The 21,437-nt window shown below is 43.1% G+C and overlaps 1 protein-coding gene across 3 annotated transcripts; it reads right to left on the bottom strand.

The window, feature by feature from the left end:
• Nucleotides 1-209: 209 nt before the first annotated feature.
• GXYLT2 (glucoside xylosyltransferase 2) lies at nucleotides 210-21,395 on the bottom strand. 3 transcript variants are annotated; one of them, XM_027640362.1, is made up of 7 exons: nucleotides 21,376-21,395; nucleotides 15,192-15,381; nucleotides 14,855-14,986; nucleotides 8,660-8,911; nucleotides 7,561-7,684; nucleotides 5,024-5,196; nucleotides 210-4,315 (listed from the first exon to the last, which is right to left on the bottom strand). In XM_027640362.1, the coding sequence occupies exons 2-7, from the start codon at nucleotides 15,330-15,332 to the stop codon at nucleotides 4,133-4,135; spliced, it is 1,005 nt and encodes a 334-aa protein (XP_027496163.1). In that variant the 5' UTR covers nucleotides 15,333-15,381; nucleotides 21,376-21,395; the 3' UTR covers nucleotides 210-4,132. The 3 variants fall into 3 exon arrangements, with proteins under 3 accessions (XP_027496163.1, XP_027496161.1, XP_027496162.1); XM_027640360.1 differs by lacking the exon at nucleotides 21,376-21,395 and adding an exon at nucleotides 21,097-21,124; XM_027640361.1 differs by lacking the exon at nucleotides 21,376-21,395 and adding an exon at nucleotides 20,879-20,930.
• Nucleotides 21,396-21,437: the final 42 nt, after the last annotated feature.

The raw sequence follows: 21,437 nt of genomic DNA, 5'->3' as shown, positions 1-21,437 counted from the left end.
AAACTAGCAAATTACAGAGCTTGCTTGAAACTTCATTTATTTGAACTGTAAGCCAAAGGAGTGTCCTCAATGAGAGATGCACTGCTTGGCCTCCTTGGGAGCTACAGCAGTCGGTGCACTTGTCAAAGGAAAACACACAAGCAATTCAACAACAGAGAAAAGGTACATTTTTTACACACACACACACACACACACAGACACACACACAGACACACACACACAGACACACACACAGAGCAGTTTCCAGTCTCCGCTGCAGGTGAAATGCTGATGAGCTCTATCCAAGCCCACCTTGTATCATCAAACAGGTAAAACCCTTCCCCCTATAGAAATGACACCACAGCTCTTTGCTGTTCAATGTGCACTGGCACCTTCCAACCCTGCACTGGGCTCAGGGGAGGGGCTCAGCAGCCCCTCACAGAAAGCCCTTGTTTATCTGTCTTCAGCCAAGTTCAAGGGAAATACAGCCAAGTGAAACCCTGAATATTTGGGGCTGGTAGAGCAAGGACAGGGTAACAGCCTGAGCTCTGCTCTGCTCAGGCAGAATGGACAGTGTCAAACACTGCTGGGTCAGGGCTCAGGCTCAGCTGACCCAGGCTCAGGGCTCGGGGCTGTACCTGCCCTTCCCATCACAGTGGGAAAGGTGATGCTTTTCCTCTGCTGCCAACACATCCCATGTGCTGCACGTTCTGTCCACGTAAAGAAATGATGACACTGCTCAAGGTGTTACATTAGTGAAGGTGTTTACGTTAAACCATTGGAAATAACCAAAATACAGGAGAGGAAGGGGAAATGATGACATAAAGTCTTTATGAGTATTTACACATCCCATTATTAAGATAAATGAAGGCTAATTAACAAGGAATTAGCCACAAGTATGAAATACAAAATTAATTAAAACTGGCTTCTAAATAAGATGAATATTACAACCAACTACTGTTAAAACTAAAATATAACATGGTTTTGGAAGATGCAATAAAATATAAATTAATAATTCTAACAACAAGAAGAAACAAAATTACATAATTGTTTTAAAACACTTTGGAGAGCTGAAATTATTGCTTTTTTCCTCAGAAAAAGCCCAGCAGGGGGGAACCTCCCCATTCTTCCTGCCAGCCGATATTACATTAACAAAAGTCCTCATGTAAAGCAAATACTTTATATATTTAATAGCTGTTGAGAACATAACACAGTTCTTCCTAAACAAAATGTAGCACCTCCTGTAAACATTAAAAGCACTGCTTTAATCTCTAACCAGTTCATATGCAATAATGCCTTTGTTTTGTAATGAATTCCACTCCTTCATTTGAATGTGCCCATGGTTGCAGGGTTCTGCTGAATCACAGCTTACACAACCACAGCCTCCGAAACTCCAGAGCCTCAGCACCGAGGCTGCAACTGTCTGGGCAGCAAGACTTTGCTCTGCAGCTTTCTGTGGCTTGGAGACACCATGGAAATGAGGAATTCGGCGTTCCCAGAATGTGACTCCTCCAGCCTCATCTGACCTGCTGTCAGCTCTACCCTGATATGAGAAAATAAAGACCAAAAAGCAAGCTAATACTTTTTACGAGCTCTCAGAACTGCTGGCCTAAAGGTTTCCCTGTCATATTATCTCTAAACTTCTTAAACCAGCATGCTCAACCTTCCTTTCTCTGCCTTCTGGTTCTGAATTCTTGAATGCTATTTGGGTTACATTTCAAACTTCTCTCTACAGGTAGAAGTCTAGTGTTCTTTAAAGTGGCAACTTAAACTTCAGTCGAATAAAAAATCCTAAGCAAAGTTGGAGAGACAGCAACATCTACATCTCAGAGCTGCCTCTGTTCTTCCCACATCAATTTACGCTGTGGTGGCAAACACGGGGAGATAAGAGATGGAGTCAGAACGACCTTGTGTAATCAAACTGGTGGATTACACTTTGCAACACACAGAGGTGCAAACACACATTTCTGTTCCCCTGCCGTGCCTGTGAGGACTGGCACAGGCCAGCACAGAACTGCCAGACCAACTGTCCCCTGCTCCAAACCCCTGTCCCTGCTCTCTGCCCAGCTGTCACACACCCAGCACGCTCACAGATGTGTCACAGACACCTTCACACTCCGGTGTTTGGGAAAAGCTTGTCAGCACTCCATCCCGTGTACAGGCTGCTATCTGGCAGCCTGGGATGCCAACAGGGCCATGTTTTCCCTCCTTTTGGGAGCTGCCACACAAGGAGAAAGGATGTGTGAGATAAAAGGGCTTTCTCTCAGAGTCTGTGCATCCTGACTTGATAGAGTAGAATCCCCAAAACTGCAATTCTTCAGAAATGCTATTTTAACTTTGGAAACACCCTTTCCCTCTTTCACACACCTCAAACATTTACCTCTAATAAATGTATGTTACATGTACAGGATGCCAATCTGTGCCAGTTTTCCTGTAATTAGGGGAAAGCTTAATTCTCTCACTCTGCTCACCCCTCTCCTACTTTGCCTGTTAGACACAAGAGCAAGCAGTTCCAAGTCATGCCTAATGTTTTTTTGCTGAACAGACTTGAAAAGTAAGATCATTTTCTCTGCTGCTTTCTTCAATCACTCGCCCACACACCCCCTCGGGGCTTACACCTAGAAAATGCCCTCTGGGAGTCTGCTCTTGGATCACTGCTCTTTAGGAGTGAGTCTGCTCTTGGATCGCTGCTCTTTAGGAGTGTCCTCACTTCCAGTTCCCCAGGGACTGGTTCCAAGCACCTTTCAGCTACTGCAATTTTAATAAGCTCTTTGTGCATATCCTAAGATGATCAGACTTTGGAAAGCTAAGCTAAATACATCATTTTAAATAAACATCAAATGCTCTTTCACTTTGAGGCTATTCATTATGATGCCAGCATAAACCTCTGGACTTCCCCATCCCTGGAAGTGTTCAAGGCCAGGCTGGATGGGGCTTGGAGCAACCTGGAATAGTGGAAAATGTCCCTGCTCATGGCAGGGGGTGGAACTGATGGGCTTTAAGGTCCCTTCCAACCCAAATCATTCTAGAATTCTGTGATTATGATTCCAGGAGTGGAAGTGCCAGGCAGAAATACATTTCCATGCCCCAGATTTCTGGCAAAGCAGGAGAGGGGAGTCAGAGGCAGCACTGGCCATCTCCCAAGGCAGGAATGGGACAACTGTTGCTGGAATACCACTGTTCCTGTGCAGTGAATAGCACTTCTAGAGGAAAATGGATCCATAGTCCCTGATTTTGTCCTCTTCGTTCACAATATTCTTAGACTGAACCTAATGCAATTCACGTTACCAAGCCAGAGAATACATTCCTAAACTGTAAGGGACTGGGGGAGCAGGACCATGACTGTAATCCATTCAGGAAAGGATTCTCCTGCTCTTCTCTGTCAGCTGAGCAGGTGCCACAGCTTCCCCTGCAGTCACCTCCCACTTCTTGTACATGGTTGTCTTATGCCTTAAGTATTTTCCTTCTACTTCCTCATGAGGAGCCCTCACAAAACTACTGAAGAGCAGATGGGAAAAATGACAATTGTTAGACAAAAAGTGCTGTAAAACACAAAGGAAACAGGCACTTCTATTCCCCTAATCTTTTTAAGTACAGGAAATCTCAGGTCCTACACATGGAGAACAGCAGGTAATACACCTTCAGACAGAAGTACCCTTTTAAGCAAATACTTTCCTTTTACTACAGTAAATTTTAACTCATCCTGTCACAGGAGTGATCTTTTCTGTAATTCAGAATTCTCATGACACTCAAGAATATTTGCCCCATCATTTCAAGAGTCCCCATGTTACAAAGCTCCAACCATAACTTCTTTGTCAAGCCTCAGAGCAGCACAACCTTTTTCCACAGTTTCAGGAAAGTTACAGGAATACAGCTGTACTTAAATACCCAAACTAAACCCAAATTAAAGTAAGACTCATCACCTCTCCCTGTTGCAACAAGAGTAAACATAGGAAGAGAAAAAAGGCCCAAGAAATAACACTTTAGGTAGGCTTCTAGGATTTCCTACTTTTTGTAATTTCAGGAGTTATTAGGAAATTGGATATGGAAATATCTTAAATCTGAGTTTCGGTAAAGGAGTTCATATTCTTCATTTATATCCTTCATTAGATGGAGTGCAAGAATTAAAAACTCTGTAAAAACAGAGCTACAATTAGTATCTGTGGTTGGCCCCCAAGTAGACAATGACACGATTTTCATACACCTTCTTCATAGTTTTCTCAATTTGCTTCAAAAATACTTGTGGAATTCTCCCACATAACGTGTGCACTGTATCCAGAAACTTTGACTGCAGAGGGTAGTACAAGGACTGGAAGAGATTGTCTTCAAATGGAAACTAAAGAAAAGGAAAAAATGAATTATTAGTTTTCACTAGATGCAAAATGGCATTTTAGAAGTTTCTGTAAGAGAAAACCTTCTATGGGTAGGGAATGACTTGTCCCTCACCTGTCCAAGGTGTCACCAAGCCCATCACTTCAAACCCTGCTTGGGAGCACCTGCTTTCAGAGAAGTTTGTCTCAGCATATTACCTGAAACAGCCAACTCCCAGAAACTGCACTTCCAGAGTGTGCATTTACAGGAGCTTTACTGACATAGGGACACTGTAAGGAAACAGTGGTTTGGGATGTGGAGCTGCACACACACCACATTCCAAGTGGACACATGCACTGTGTCTGTGTGCAAGCCTCTGCCTTCCATGTGCCTGGAGGCTCGAGGTGCTCAGGGAGGACAAACTTGCACCAGGTATTTGTAGACCAGAGCTGCTTCCCAGCAGGAAGAACTCCATTCCAAAACTCTTTTCCTATTTTCAATATTTCAGAAAAGTAGTTCATCAGCCTTTCTGATTGGAAGTTTACTATAACATGGAGAAGTGTTTAAATCACCTCAAACACACGAGAAGCCAAAGCAGCCGTGTCCTGTTGTGTCTGATGGGTTTACACAAAACACAACCACGCTCAGCCTGATCCGCCGGAAGAGCAATCCCAGCAAAGCAGGAATCTACACTGAAACACAAGGGGTGCCTGTGTGGAGGCAGCAGACTCACATCACGGATCACCTCGTAGAGTGCCTTGAACGTGGGCTGCTTGTCATCGTGGTAGACGCCCCTGTTCCCGTGCAGGATGGAGACCCCCTCCTCCTCCGCCCCTCGGCAGTTGCTGCCGTACATGCAGTGGTCGGGCCGGTAGTTCCACTGGCAGGGGAACACATAGAGACACTCTGCCCACGTCAGTCGGGGGAGAGGGAAGGCAAAAAGACAAGTCAAACAAGAGTTAGAACAAATTAAACCATATTTCTGTGAAAAGCTGGGACTGATGACCAGGAAATGTTCGGTTACTTCCTCTGCAATTATCCCAAGCAGCAGCTCCATGGAGATGCTTCCTTCCCTCAGAGGATGACTACACACACCTCAGATGTTGGTCCTGAACCAACAGACAGGGCAACACAAAGTCTGGGAGCAAACACAACCCAAGGGAGCCCTTCACAGAGCTGAAAGTGGCAGAATCAAACCCAGTGAGTACACATCAGGTGGCACTATCCGGTGTCCTCTGCCAGAGGAAAGTTTCTGGAGTGACAGGAAGGACTAGGGAAGCACACACAGTGAGGGTTACTTAAAATCCTGACTCCTTTGGAGACAGCATGGGAAAACTTGCAAAGTACATCCAGCGTTTGCTGCTGAAGCTGTCGTGGAGGCCACAATAATTTGTTACACAGCAGAGCATGAGGACTCGTGTATTTTATTCACAGCCCTCCTAAGAGTTATCACCCATTAATTTCACAGGTCTGGTTTTATTTAAAGATGAGCCTAATTCCTCAAAAGGGCTCGTAACTCGCTTTCTCCTACTGATTTTTTTTACACTCTCTCCGTGCACACAGAACCCGCAATCTGCTTGTCATAAATCACACCAGTCCCTGCGACCTTTCTGCCTCGGCTCTGGAGAACAATGAATCATGTCTGGTGCCAGCAGGTCATGGCAGAAGTGCTGAAGATTGAATTCTTCACTTGGCCTTTCCCAGCTTCCCAGAAGTCTGCAGCTGGTCCCATGTGGTCGTTGAAGAGTAGGAGAATAAGCTTCTGAACCATTTCTTCCCTTAAAGCCTTTGTAGCAGGAGAACTCTCCAGAAAGGGAGAAGAGCCCTTGGAGATGGGAAAAGGGAGCAGCTCCTCAGGCCCCAGGTAACACAGTCCTGTGTGGTTTTAACTTGCATCTATAAAAAGGTACCTGCAGCATCTTGGCCGATTCCTTTGCAGGCCAGTCTCAACGATCTAGAGCTTAAAACCTCAGAGAGTCCAGTTTTCTGTATTACTTGCATCCAGTTCTTTTTTTTCTTTTCTTGAGCAGTCTGATGTTACATAATTCACAAAAAATTATTTACCAGTTACAAGCAAAGGACTGTGGTGCAGAGGAGTCCCAACATGTGGCTTTGATAGAGAACACTCATCTCAAAATTAAGATATTCATGCAATCTTTGGTTTTTGCTGCACACTTCAGTTAGCAGCTTGAGTTTGACTTCATGACTAATCTGGCCTAATTTCTTTTTCAATTCCAGGAGACCCTAGTCCCATAACATTAATTTCTTTTGGAAATTAATTCCCACTCTATTTTTCCCTAGGTCTGAGGGTAATGTGTGGTGTAACAGGGACACTGATGTTTGACATCTGTCTGCAGTAAACAGACGTTTGCTTATTGCTTTGCTTCTGCTCACTCCTCTTATTTGCCTGGATTTGGGTATATCCAATTACCTACCCTGTGACTCCTTAGAGAAAAAGAAAAGGGAACAGAATAAATAAAGATAAATCCAAACTTGTTCCGTTCTTAAGATCACTCGAGGAAATATTGGATCACATAGGAAACAGGAAAAGCAATAAGAATGGATACTCAGCATCCATTCAAAGCATGAAATAAGGTTTTCAGCTTCTTTGGGAAGCTTGTACTATGCTCCAGTGTTTAAATCCCTGCATTTTTCACCAGCAGGATATCTATGACACTATCCTGGTGCCTGCTGAGACTGATCACTTGCCTCAGAGACTGGAAGCATCTTCCTCCAATAGTAACTTCTAGTGAAGGAGCAGAAGCAGGGAGGGCAGCAGTTTTAGACAAGATATTCCAGTGGCTGTGTCCACTTTCTGTCTATATTATCTTTGTCACTCATCTGTTACTCAAAATTCTGAACTTCAGAAAAACAGGGCATAGCTTCGGAGAAAGTTTGGCAATTTCACATTCAGGAAAACGTCTGAAACAAAAATAGTTTTGCAGCTACACCCTGGTCCAGTGATGCCCTTAAGCACACATACAACCTGAACTCCATTCCTGCATTTGATCATTAATCCTATACTTCACTGTTTTCTCAAAATCTCCAGAAAATGAATTTACACATTCAATGGAACCAAGTCCAAGTCCCACTACCTGCAGCTATGTCAGATGTATTTTCACAGGTTGTAAATCCAAGGTGCACTTACACAATAACTTCATGCCAGAGTATTTATGCAAATTATAAATAACAAATAGCACTCAAAGGAAAAATCAAGTTCAAGAGATTTTCCTAGCACAGATAATCACAACCACAAGAATCATTACTTACCTGGGTTAAAGTAAAAAATTATATTTAGTAAATCCTGGTCTCCCCATGTAATGTAATTTTTGTACTTCTGGTACAATGGATATAACATGTCCTCCCAAGTCAAACCACCTGGTATGATGCTGTTCTGCAGGGCAGAAAAACAGAAGCAAGGGGTTAATACTGTGACCAGTGCTGTGATACCTGACTCAGAGTGGGGCACACACAGATCTGTAAGTCTGCTAAGCCATATCAGACACCAGGTGAAAAACAAAGAACTGCCAGGAAATGTCAGACCTGGACAGGGCTGGAACAGCAGAGCTGACTGTGCTCCCGTTTGCCTAAACAGGGAAACAAGGTCTCCTGGGTCCAGCTCTGATGTCAGCTCCTGCTGGTCACAATCTTCCTATTCTGAGCAACAGGAGGGGAAAAATGTGGAAAAGTGGAAAAACGCAGAGATGAGGTGAAAACCAAGTTATAAAACCAAGGAAAAACACAGTCTAAGGATCATCTTCCCTGGGAATTATGGTATTAAGAGCAATGTGTTTTTTGTCACTCCAGCTGTTCTTGCAGTGGTGTGTGAAACCCCTGGCCTTGCATGAGGAACCACTTGGGGTGAGCAGAGTTTTAGTGATTTCAGAGTATGTGCTCAATGAAACCAAAACCTCTTTCACAGAAGAGGGGAGATGTCAATGAAAGTGCTCCCTTCTCACATCAGTTCACGGAGCCACTTATCTGCAGCAGGATACAAAAGTCTGTTTACAGCAGATGCAAAAATTACCAATTTCTCTGGATTTTCACATCAAGCTTTCCAATTTTAAAAACAATACAGTGACTGCACTGAAGATCCTTGAGTTTATCTTTTAATATGTTTTCAAGGGAAGGTAAGCTGTTGAAGAAGGCATTTTGCTTCAGCTGCAGGTTCTCACCGCTCCATCCCCTTGAGGAAGTTTCACCTGTTTTAACAACCGCGTTCACCAGTTGCCTTTAGCATGCAATCATATAAATTCCATATTTCTCCGATTCTTTATATGACAAACCTTATATAATTTCACACTAAGTTTTCCAAGACGTGAAAAATACATAAAACCCAAGCTCCTGCAGCAGCTGCATTTCTTCTCACCTTGAACTGCGTGCTGCGGATCCGCGTTAAATTCATCAGCATCACCCCGGAGTTGACTCCGGTTGTCCCGTAATAAGGGTGACGCGCAAAGCGGCTGTACCAGCCAATCTTTGGGATCTCGTGTTCCGGGGCCATGGCAGCCAGCTGCGTGGAGTTGAACTCCTTCAGGACGTGCCAGATGTCATCGATGGGCCTCAGGAAGAGAACGTCAGTGTCCACGTAAAGGAGGGAATCCACATCCTTCAGGATGACCTTTCGGGTTTGCGCGGCGAGGAGAGGAAGAGACGGGAAAGAAATCAAAGAGGCAACAAACAGGAGGATTATTAGCAAAAAGTGCTTTTCCTTTAAATCAATAACCTCTTCCAAATTATCAGTTTATCAGCTAAACGTAATTACACAGAGGAACAACAGTTATCAGGTTATTGTCTTGTTGTTTGTTGTGGTTTGTTTTTTCTTTAATCTGCACAGTAAAACAGCTACCGGAGCACAAAGGTTGGATTAACCTTCATATGAAACAGCAACACACTGAGCTCTCAAAAATACCTGCAAGGACTATTTAGTATCAGTTCAGAAATAGGATGTAAATAATGTCTATATACAGAGCTTTGTCAGCTCTTTTCAAGATCTGTAAGTGGTGAAGCATAGAGTGTTCTCCACAGACCAAAAGGGTAACCCAGGAGAGCAGAATACTTTCCATCTCCATTTTGTATCATGTTTCCTTATGCCTTTCTAGAGACTGTTTTTCCTATTCCAACCTTGTGCTACCGACAGACTTGCATTCAGTATTAATATATTTGTTTCACATTAATTAAGACAACCCCATCAATCACAAATGTACGTGCATCCTCCTGAAGAGCAAAATTTGCTTGCTGAACAGAAGTGTCGCACTAAAACTCACCAGGGTCAGGTTCTGACCTCTGTTACCAGACTCCATCAGGAATTACCACAGTGAGGTTGGTCAGGTGAGAAGGGTGTGAACTGCAGATTGGAGGCAGGACATTTAATCTATTCCTGCTGACCATGTTCCCCCTTGTGGCTACCCAAATCCTTACACACTCGATCATGAATGCCAGTGGGGCAAATCAGGATGTGCTTCAACAGTCCAAGGAAACTGTCTGGATGTTTGCACCTGCTGTTGGTAAGGTCATTTGACAAATAATAAAGATCATTACCTACAGCTGGCCACCAGTTCAACTGCATGTTTGCTGCTCTTCTTATTTGCTAAAACTGTCCAAAAAATTCCTGAAGGACTGAAATTTTCTTACTTTGGTCTCAACCAAAAGCCCTATTTCTCTCTCTCTCTTTTGCTCTGAAAAGAAAACCCAAAAGGCTTCAGATTTTCACCAGGGTGTGGAACACAACAATCACTCTCTCCTCCAACTGCAATGATATTAATCACAAGCCCTCCTGTTTATGCAGGTTACAATAAATTCTATCAAAGAAATTGGATTTTACATAAATTCAAACATATTGTGACTGAGGATTACCCTTGAAATAGAGAGAACAACATTAAGATTTTCAACAAGTGGGTGAAAAGTATCACCTCCAAGAACACTCAACAGGCATCCACTGAGATGTCAAATCTGTGAGGATGGACTTAAACGAGATTTTTCACCTGACTAAACACTTGAGGATTCAGACTGACATTTAGTCAAGTTTAACAAATCCCTGACCTGCATTTCTGACAGGATAATGACACGTTCTTCCTACAGAACAGGACAAGCAGGAGAAGGAAGTGTCTCTGCATTTTAAACCAAAGTTACACTTACAACAAACTCCAAGTAAACACATCATACACAATTCAGATCACTCTGCTGGATGGAATGTTACAGCAATACACCGTTTTCCCACAAAAAACCACAAACCAGCACGTGGAGGTATCAATAAATGACACAAAGAGTTCAATAACACACTAAGAGCTCAGAGTAAATATTTGCAGATGTTAAGTATCCCTGAGTCCAATCCTAAAGACAAAACCAATAAAAAAGACAGCTACTGTAAATCAATAAAAGGCAAACAACTGAAAAGAAGAAAGAGTTTTCAGTTTAAGGATATCCTGGATATTGTGTATTAATTATTCTGCAACACCTGCAAGCCCTAATTCATAGGGACCTACTATATGAAGTCACATAAAATAAAAATATATTAAAAAAAGAAAAATCACCCCAAAATTTAGTCTGAGGCAGGAGATTACACAAGAACACACAGAGAGCAAAAGCTATTAGACTTTGCCTGTGGGATCCACACTGTAGACCATGTAAGATTTTTTTTCTAATGGGGGAGCTGGTAGAGAGACAAGTTTAGGTATTTTCCAGTAGGAAAAACTTCCCCCAGTAAAGGGAGAAGTTTAACAGGTGCCTATAGACACTCCTCACTCCTGCCATGCAGAATTGACAACCCAGGCACTGCCTCTTCCAGCAGAAAAATGCTCTTTCAGCAGCCTTCAAGATATAAATCAATGTAAGTCTGTGGAAGTCAATGGATTGTAATAATTTTCCTATGGATTCAAGCAGGTATTTCAGTGCTTGGTGCAGTGGGTGCCTACCAGCACCTGACCCCAGCTTGTATTCCTCCTCTCAGGGTTCACACACTCTCCTTGCTGGTTCATAAAAAGACTCTTCCCTCTCCTGTGTCTGAGGTTTTGCCCTGCAGGACACCCAACAGGCTGAAAAAAAAAAAGCTGTACTACCTCCTTTAAGACTTTCACACTTTTCTCTTTCACATGTGGAGTGTTAAGACTCATTTAAAACCTGGAGATGTGAGTTTGAGTTGCTCACATGCTTCCTGGCTGTGCCTTGGGGAGGGGGGGGATTTAATGTCCCCAACTGGGGTTGTGACAGTTCCTCACCTCACAGGAACTGCAGTGCAGCTTAAAAACTACACATGGCTGACCTGGAGCAGGAGCCACACCAGACTGTGTCTGCAGGTCTGAGCTCACTCAAACCATGCAGACACACCTGACAGACCAGGATTTTGGGAAGGAATGGCCAGGAACACGCCTTGACTGTGCTTGTCTTCCCCCTCGCTCTGCAGGCACTTACAGCTTAAAAGAAGTGTGATTTTTTTTTTTTTTTGCTTTGCAGCTATACAGAGTATTCTTGATAAATCTGTCAAAAAGTTCTGCACAGAACTGGCTATATTTAGCCTGGCACTTCACTTAAATACTCAGTTATCTGTAATTTGATTTCACAACTTCTGTCTCCATAGATTCTCCCTGTGTTAGCAAGGTTAGCAAGGAATAACACACTCCTGGGTAAACATGCTGGAGTACTGTGAAGCTGTACAAACCTAAGGGTTTGTGAGGGCTGGCATGGCAGCCTGTCCCAGCTTTATCCAAAATTAGGGACAAATCACAGAGCTTGATGCTAATGTAACAGTACCACACAGCTGAGTTAGTAAACTTAGTTGTAGTAAGCAATTAACTCAAATTACAACAGAGACCTTTGTATAGATAATGCCCTGGTATCTATTCCCAGTGCTGCCACCAATCCACAGAGCTGGATACTTGAGCACCCTCAAGAGGAAAGCTATAACACAGGGATATTGCTAATCTACCTTAAAAGCTCTTTAAGTAGATTAAGTGTTTTGAGAAGGGTTCTAAATGTTCATCCAAAAATCATCTGAAAATCCCTTAAGCATTTCAGGATACTTTAGCTGATTGTTTTGGTAGCTCCAGACCAGCAGCAGGGTGACAGCTGCTGCCAGCTCTGCAGGACCAACATCCCTGGGAGCAGAGAACGTTCTTCACCCGCTGTCTTAACATCCATGTCAGTAGAACAAACCAGTTTCAGGTGACTGGTGAGAGCAGCAATAAACTCCTAGTTTATTGTTACAGTTTCATTTTGTGCTCATGAAAAGATTTCCATTCTCCCAACTTTGTCTTTACAAATGCCCTGGATGGTTTTACTGCAGCGAACTGCAGCAAAAGATTGGGGCTTGTGAGATTACACGGAGGCTCAACCTGCATTATCTGCATCTAAGTGGCTAAACATGATCAGATGTCACAGAATGCCTCTAAAAATGCAGGATCCTGTACAATCTTCCATAGTATTTTAGCATCCAAGGTAGATTTAACAAGCTGGGAATGTGCACCTCAACCTGTTACCCAGGACAGAACAGTTTCTTACTGCAAATGCAGGGTCACCTCCCACAGCTCCAGATTTATCAGTGAGTAAAACCACTGAAAAGTTCTTACCCAATATTCCCTTAACACATTCCTCATACCCTCCTGTCCCCTTTCACACGCCTGCTGGTGCTGCAGCAGAGATTTCTTTGGCAGGAGAGGCACTTGTGAATCAAAGACTCACATTCCACTCGGGCTTAGCATTATCAGGAGCAAGACAATTTGCACAACTGAGAGCTAAACAGCTGATAAACTCAACTACTGCTCCCCTGGGGTCCTCCAGGCACATTTTATGCTGCTGCAGGGGAAAATGCTCAGTACAGGGAAGGATAAGAAAAAAATTACACTGACATCCTGCTGGTATTTATTTAAAATAAAAGTAAAAATAGTTATCTAAAGAATAACACTTGGAACCCTCTGCTCCTGCTGTGTGCAGGCAGTTCAGCTGGGATGTCAGAACCCAGTTATCAAGCACCAAAACAAAAATAATGACGGCTGAAATTGCCCAGAAACAGCCCAAGGTTCTGTCAGCCTGCAAGCTCGAGTACCAAAGCCCAACTGGACACTTGCCACCTCAGCTTGTTTTCTTTACTATATCCACATGGACTCGGTGTCAGCTGCAGCTCCTCCAGGATAACCCCTCCTATTCAAAGACATAAACCTCAGCCTGACCACACACAACATTTTGCAACTGCCCCAAGAGACACAAACATTTACAGTCCAGGCCGCCTCCTTGTTTTGCTAAGACAACGTGCAACAGTCCAATATTCTTTACAAAAAGTTACTGGAGAACTTTGGCAACATGTGAGTGACAAAAAGGAATCCGTAAAAGCACTGCCCAGCCTGAAGGAATCAGCATAAACCCCTTTCTCTAATCAAAAGGGTGATGACAAACGAAAAGTGAAACCATAAGCACTCTTGTGTTAGTTCACCAAAATAACAGAAAATACCACAGAAATAAGAAGAGAAGAGATTTGTGTTTACCCAGCACATCCTGACAAACACTCTGTATTGAACAAGCGAATGCTCAGGGATTATTTCCCAGGTGATACAAATATTTACTCAGGGAATAGAGGATCCCTGCTGAAGTTGGAGTTACTTTCAGCCCATCTGGCCTTTGTGCAGTTGATAGTCCACCCCTAAATGGCAGATCAACAGAACTGCTGACAGCACATATTTTCTCACATATGTATTCATAGGCTACGTATCTGGACGTGCAGCTGTCTCCTGATTGCTTCCATCTGACAGAGTAAAGATTTCTTTGTCCCCCCCCCCATGTCTCATAAGACAGTAATGAAGAAATCTGGACCATATGAACAGCTTGTCACTTCACTGGAGTCACCCCAATAAACAGCAACACACAAAATACTTTTGATAGATGTTCTCAGTTCCACAGAAACTGCTTTATGCAAAAGTTCTTTCCATTTCTGAGATGCAAAATTGTTATCAACACTTTCCTTCTCTCCAGCAACCTTCACTATTTTCCAAGTTTCTGACACTAGGTATTATATAGTAAATAACACAACTTTTCAGTGAACTTGAAGATCCCAGGACACACAAAGCTCTTGCACAAAATCTAACTTTGAGCACACTGGAATTAATACCTTAAGGTATTAATTAAATACCTTAAGGGTAATTCTGACAGTCTTGGAAAAAGAAATAAAACTCAAGGAAAAGGGATTACTGAGAGCATCAGTTTAAGGGCTAACATATGGAAGGGAAGATGGTGTGAGGAGAGGACACGTTGAAAAGAATGTTATTTACACAATGCATGCAGCATCTACCCCAGAAGGTCTGCCCTGAGAGAGCTCTCACACTTTCTCTGGAGGATCTGGAGAGCCCGAGAGGCTCATGGAACTGGAGACAAATCAGAAACACACATCCTTTGTTAGCCGAGAAACAGCCAGGCTGGGTTTCTGTGTTGTTTTTTACAGAGTCTAAAGCACAAACCAAAATATCTTGAAGCAGCTGTTTCGGCCTCAAAACGGTTTTAATGTTGCACCAGCAAAGCTTCCTTTCTGTGGAATTAACCTTTTCCTGAAGCAACCTCCTCAGAAATCCAGGTGCCTTACCGGGAGAAACAGGCGCTGGGCAGCACATGGTTTGAATAACTTCTTCCATTCCTGAGCATTTCCTACTGAGAAGGTTATTGGGTAAATGTTGGATTCAAACTTCTTTGTATACGAGGAAGGCCACTCCTTTAACTGAAAGACACGATGGGAGGAATCAGACACTACATGTTATACAGTTTTTTAAAAAAACTGAGCTTGCATAAGGAATTTATAACTGTGTACAGTAAACAACGAGCTCGGCTGCTACTTGTTGATGTCCGTGTAATTCTTCTCAGAGATTTGCAACTCATAACTAGCACGTTTATTTATTTATTTACCAAATGAAAAAGAAACTCACCTTCTTCTCAAATTCAGGCTTAAGGGAATCCTCAGCAAAAATGTGAAAGCAGAGTCTCCTGCTGCTGAAGAGAACCGCTGATTTCAGCATGATCAGCGTCTCCTCCAGCCGGTCCCCACATGCCACCACTGCCAGATGCATGCACTGCAAGGATGAAGGCTCCTTTGGATGTTTCTGTTCCCCAGGCTTCCTGAAAATTCAGAAATAGGCATATAAAAATTACTGAGGCAAACATGAAGAGAATCCCGCATTAACAGACAGCAGGGTTTTTTCCTTGCCTTTCCTTGTGTAAGGGGTCAGGAGTTTTTTTGTGGTTAGATACCCACAGAACATGCACTGGCACACTCATTTTTGTCAATGGTACAGATCAACAGCGTCACAATTATAACACAAAGAAATTTGCTGTTTTCAGAAATTTTCTGTTATTCCTACATTTCTGGATTTGCATAAATCACTGCACTACAGACACAGATGAAACGAATTCCACAGCACCTCAAACCAGACACCACCTTGCTCTGTGCAAGTGACAGCTCCTTTCCCAGCCCAGAGGTCAGGAAGCCAGAACAGAGTTACTGCTACCCAGCCAAATTTCTAACACGTTGCAGATCACACAACTGCATCCAGCAACTTCATTCCCAGGCTTATAATGGCTAGACTGGAAGAAGACATCCATACTTTAAAAAAAACTCCACTCTATCCATATGTAAATTGTTCTAACAGTTAATTCATTTTGCTATTAAAGATGCATGCCTTAATCCTGGCCTGAAGGCACTGGCACAGTTTCAAAGGACTGCTCTCTATTTCACCCCATGGAATCGCTGAGATTTGGTAAAATAGAGAATTTTGAAAACAAACATATTCCCACGTCCCAGATGAGTCAGACTATATTCCACAAGTGGTCAAGGGGCAAACTATGGGGTTTTCACTTAGCATCCACCTGTGTGGGATTTATATACATTTCAGCCAGACTACAGGGGAATATGCACGTAAAAGGCACATTGTACCTGCTGGCCAGAAAAATCAGGGCTCTCCTGGGGAGTTGAAGACGTTTTGAAAACACAGCCTTTTGGTTCTGTGTGTCCCCCACTTCAGTGTGGAGCTAAAAACTGTGTCCCCCAGGAATGTTTCTACCATGTTGTATTCACATTCTAACACAGATGGCACTTATATTACATGGGATGAGCTGACCAAGGAACTAAATTAGAAGCACAGTAATCACTCTTGGAGAGTTCAAAAGGCAAATCATAGATCACTGCCTTTTCTGGACATATCTCTGAGCAGAGGACATCAATCCTGGCCCCTTCACAGCACACGTAATTACATACACACAATTAATCAGTAAAGTTAATAGTACAAACAGAAGTTCTAAATAAAGAGAAAAATGACAGTTATAAAGCTGTTATTTTTTCTTACAGACATTAGAATGCTGCTTTGTGAAACAGCAGAGTTCTGTCTTACAGAGTAACTCACCTCTGTGTAAAGGAACACCATCTACTGGCACTTTACTGACTATCCAAAGCAACATATTTTATTAAGGGTTTAAAGTCTTCTGCTTTAGTCTTAATTAACCCCCAATTTCATCAATGTATAAATAATGGAATACTACATCTATGTGAAGTGGTATTTACTTTCCAACCTATTAGTGTAAAATCCACTGAATTATTGAAGTGAATAATTAGCTGCTCACACAGATCACCTTTTCCCCCTTCTCCCTATCTGTTTAATGTTTCCTCTTAATTGAGTCTCTAAATCAAGCCATAGGCAGGCTGGGAGCTGCTTTGATGTAGCTTGTGGCAATGGAATTCACTGGGAGAGGGACTAAACTACACTTTTATTGCAACATTTCAAAACCCAACACCACAACACTCAGCTTTGCTGTGCAGTTTTAGCCACCAGCTCTCCATTATGCAGCTATTTTGAAGTGAAAAATCCAGTGTGTGTGTAGACAAGCACTTCCAATGGACAGACTCAGCAGAAGCAACCCTTGACAAAAGCAGAATTCCCAGTAAGCCCATGGGAGTATGGATAACAAGAGACAGCAAGTGGAGGAGAAAGCTGAGCCTTGGAGGTAAGGAATTATCAGTTGCAAAGGGGGTCAGGAGCCTGTAATGGCTTAGGGGGGAATAAAAATCCCTCAGAAAAGGGGCACAAGGTAGTACTTGAACTATGCCAGTAACAGTCTGGGACACTGAGGGCAACAGTTAGTGAGGAAAGTCACAAAGAGGTACAGAAGAACTTTGGAACACAACATTTTGCATATTTTTTATAAGTACACAAAGAAAACTAGAGGATTGTGGAAACGAAGGTGAGCTGGAACAAGAGATAAAGTGCCACAGCAGGATGCATTTGACTACAATTTTAACCTAGCCCTTAAAAAGTAACAATTATCATCCATAAGTCTGAGGAGAGGAAGGTGTAAAGGCAAAGTCGAACTGCCAGGAAGGCAAATGAGCAGATCACAGCAAAGGACACCACAGCTCCCCCTCCCTCCTCTGTTCATCCACACACCTACACACAGTGCAAGGAGCAATGGAAGGGACAGGGAGAAATATCAGCTGGCTGAAAGGATATTCCTTAAGGATGTGCAGGATACAGCCACCTGTACAACAGGAACAGCTGATAGAGCAGTAACAGTTCCCCACCTCAAGAGAGTCCCAAGCACATTAAAAAGCCCATAGATCCACACTAGCCAATTCTTCCTAACAGTTATATGCACATTCATCCATCTATACTCCAACTTGTTGGTTATGAATAGAGCCTACAATCGGATTTTATAACATAAATTAAAGGTTTAAATGCATCTAAATCAATACAGTGACCTGGGCCTTGAAGTTTAATGTGTTTGACAAAAACAAATAAAGAAACTAAGATTAAGCTCTACAGAAAGCATCACAAAATACAGACTTGATAAGATGGTGCACAATAAAATGTTTATAGCAAAGACCTCCCAACAACACAGAGCAGCTCCCATCCAGTTGTTCACTGGTATTTTATTTACTGCCTACATTTTTTCAGGCAGGCACTGACACAGCAGGAGCAGCCTGAGTGCTCAAGCACAACAGTGTACATTTCTAGGTCTTAAAGTTTAGATTACATGTAATTTTCTTATTAGTCACAGTCAAAGTGTCTCAAACATAATTAACCCAAAACCTGTCTAAATCAATCCAAATCCATTCAAAATAATGCATTCCCATCTCATTACAGAGCCTGCTAATCTATTCAAGCCTTCAAATTTATTCCTGAGAGGAAGATAATGCATGCAGATTCTTACAAAATGCAATATAGTTGTTAATTTTTGAAACCTTCTTCATATTATGATCTCATTTACTGTTGCAGCACAAACAAGGTTCGATTTAGGCGTTGTATCCAAACTGGTGATTCACTGAACAGGCTCCTTCCCTGACAGTCACCCTGAGTCAATGTCCCAACAGCAGCTCCATGATATGAAACACATTTTCTTACACACTTTAAAATATAAATTAGAAAGGCTCTAAATGTTTTGAAACAAAGTTTTCTCACTTCAGTGGAGTTGCACAAAACCAACTGTAGCTGCTGATAATCAAAAAATCGAAGTTTCAACCTCCTCTTACTGCTCAGAGAGAGGGGAAAGCAACACTCAAAACCAGAATGGGTGTTTCTGCCTCCTGTTATCAAGTGAGTTCTTTGTGAAACAAGTATTAAATACTTGAGGCTTCAGCATGTTATTACCAAACTCAAGCCAAACTTGTATGTGTGTGTACACAGGCTGCAAAGGGAGAAAAAGTGTCTTGACAGGTTGCCATGCAAGAGATGTTTTGCTTTGGAAAAGTTACTTTCAGGGAACTAAATGTGCTGGCAAAGGTTCCCTTCCTGAGCCTTGCCACACTGGTTTAATAGAGAGCATGGTCACATCTGCCCCTCAAATGTAAAATAACCCTTCTGCTTTTGGATACTTTGCACACACTGGTTTGGCACATACTTAAAATTCCTCATATAAAAAATGTCTTACTGAAAGCCTAGGACTTGCTACTTCCTATATGAAGGAGCAGTAAAACCACCATCAAAAATCAGTTTTCAAAGCTAAACAGAAACTTAAATGCAATGCTCACCTAGATTTGCCAAAATTATCTAAAGGCCAAAGCAGGACCCATGAACGTCACTGATAACATTTGCTAAGTACCAGCCAGTTAATGATATGGGCATACACGAAGCTTTTTTCATGTATAACTACTTATGTTAGAATAAATCTGTACTTAAAACCTAAAAACTGATGTCTTCTGTCATTATGTGAACTATAGAAAGCAGTATTACAAATCCCAGCTAAAATACAATTCACCTTCCCTGCAAGGTGCTGATTCTCTTAAAGCAAACACATCCTAGAAAATGCCTTTGGTTTCTGAGCTCAGCCCAAAACCTGCATCCTCTGACCAAACTACACAAACCAACTTGGCAAAACTGAATTGAAACAACTTTTTACATTCACACAGACAAAACTTCCCTAAGGTTCTGTGAATCGATTATGCAGTCTCCTATAAGCACGTGCACTGGGATCACATCACAGGATCTTGGCCTGTCTCTTATGCTCCAAGTTCAAGCCCCTCACACTCCTTTCAGTCTCGCCTGGATCAGGATTTTTAAGCCCAGCAGATCCTACCACCTGCTGCCTTCCCAAGAATTCAGGCACCACCTCCACTTGGAACAGGTTATGTCACACCTGCCTCACAAAAATTCCTTTTATGGAGACTCTCACCCAAATAAATTAAATCAACCCAGCATCCTTCAGCAAGGGGCAGAACTGGACCCACAGAACTGTGCTTCTCAGTTATACAAACTGCTGGGGCCAATGGTGCAGGATCATGAGGGAAAAAACAACAATCAAACCCCATAAGCAAACAACATTTTGAAGAAAAGGCATGGTTTGAATACAAAATTCCTCTTTTGTTGTTTGTTGCTGTGTTGCAGACCTTGTAAAAAGTACTTGCAAAGTCAATAAATAATCGAAAAGTTAGATAATGTCAAAGTTTGAAACATGAAGATGCTACTGAGAAGCTCATTGAAATGGAACAGTTGTTTACACTCTCTGGCAGTTCCATACTTTCAGGGCTCCCTTCTTCAGTGTTCTTCTTGATTTCCATGATAATCACAGAGATATGCCTTAAAGAAAAATGACTTCAGGAGGTACAGTTGCTAGTGGAAATAATCCTGCTTTAATACAGGCATTTGGATTCTGCCCGTGACCCATTCTCAGCCCCAGTAAACATCTCCTGCATTCAGTGGGGTAACAATGCTGGTGAGAAACCAACTGCTTTAATAAGTTAAGGGGTAAGAGCTCAAAAAACAGGAATAGTCTTTCATTCAGAACATCCCTGTGAAATCATGAATCAAAGACACAAAGACATACCAAGTTAATTAGATATATGAGGTCACACTGACCATAATATAATTGGAATGCAAAGGGGAAAACAGTCCTCCACCCACCGAAAGCTGCCAGGGTCTCTTTCTGAACTAATTGGGGTTTTTTAAATACTTTGCCTGTAAGGTGCTGGGAGAGGAAATACAACACACCAGGACTGCAAACTTTTTTTAGAAGTTATGCATAATGAATTTACACAGAAAAAGCATTCAAAACAAAAAGCTGGAGAGCTCAAAATGCACTGGTGCCTCCGCAGTTTGGAACCCAGTGGTATCACACAGCAACAACCAGGCACCTTCCCTAAGGAGAAATCCGCAGAAGCGAAGCTCCCGAGGTGACAGCAGCTCCTCATTCCAGCCAGCGAGTACCTCACTGCCCCTGTCAGCCTTCGAAACAGGGCCAAAACTAACGGCAAAGCAGCTATTTCAGAAGCTGAGCTCGCCCAGCCTTGCAAAGGAGGGGACCCGCTGCTCGGACCGAGGGACCGCCGGCGGAGCCAAACCCTCCACGCACCTTCGCGGCGTCTCTGGCAACTGCGCTGCGAGTGGAAACCACGCAGGGAAAAGTTTATACTTCCAAACCAGCGCAGTTTTTGCACAAGGGTCTCCCATCGCCGGTCACTCGCGGAGGCGACGGGAAAACACCTGGGGAGAGGGAAGCGCTGGAAGCACCGGCGGCAGCGAGAAGGGACCGGCCGGGGGGACCCGCGTGGGGTCACGCGTGGGGCTGGGCACGGCCGGCACAGGGGGGGTTCCGCGGGCAGGGGCCGGGGGACGGGGCCGCCCCCGTTACCTGTGGCCGGCGGTGCCGCCGCTCCGGCGCGGGGGGCTCCGGCCGAGGCGCGGCGGGCGGCG

The sequence above is a fragment of the Corapipo altera genome, unplaced genomic scaffold, assembly GCF_003945725.1.
Source record: "Corapipo altera isolate COAL_440 unplaced genomic scaffold, ASM394572v1 55, whole genome shotgun sequence".
In the NCBI taxonomy this organism is placed as follows: domain Eukaryota; kingdom Metazoa; phylum Chordata; class Aves; order Passeriformes; family Pipridae; genus Corapipo; species Corapipo altera.
The sequence above is the reverse complement of the archived record's forward strand: the minus strand, read 5'-3'. Positions and strand labels throughout refer to the sequence as shown.

Coding starts and splice junctions, on each gene's coding strand:
- GXYLT2 (XM_027640362.1), bottom strand. CDS start 15,332: ATGCATCTGGCAGTGGTGGCATGTGGGGACCGGCTGGAGGAGACGCTG. Junction 14,987..15,191: donor AGCCTGAATTTGAGAAGAAG/GTGAGTTTCTTT, acceptor CGTGTCTTTCAG/TTAAAGGAGTGGCCTTCCTC. Junction 8,912..14,854: donor CCCAGCGCCTGTTTCTCCCG/GTAAGGCACCTG, acceptor CAAACCCGAAAG/GTCATCCTGAAGGATGTGGA.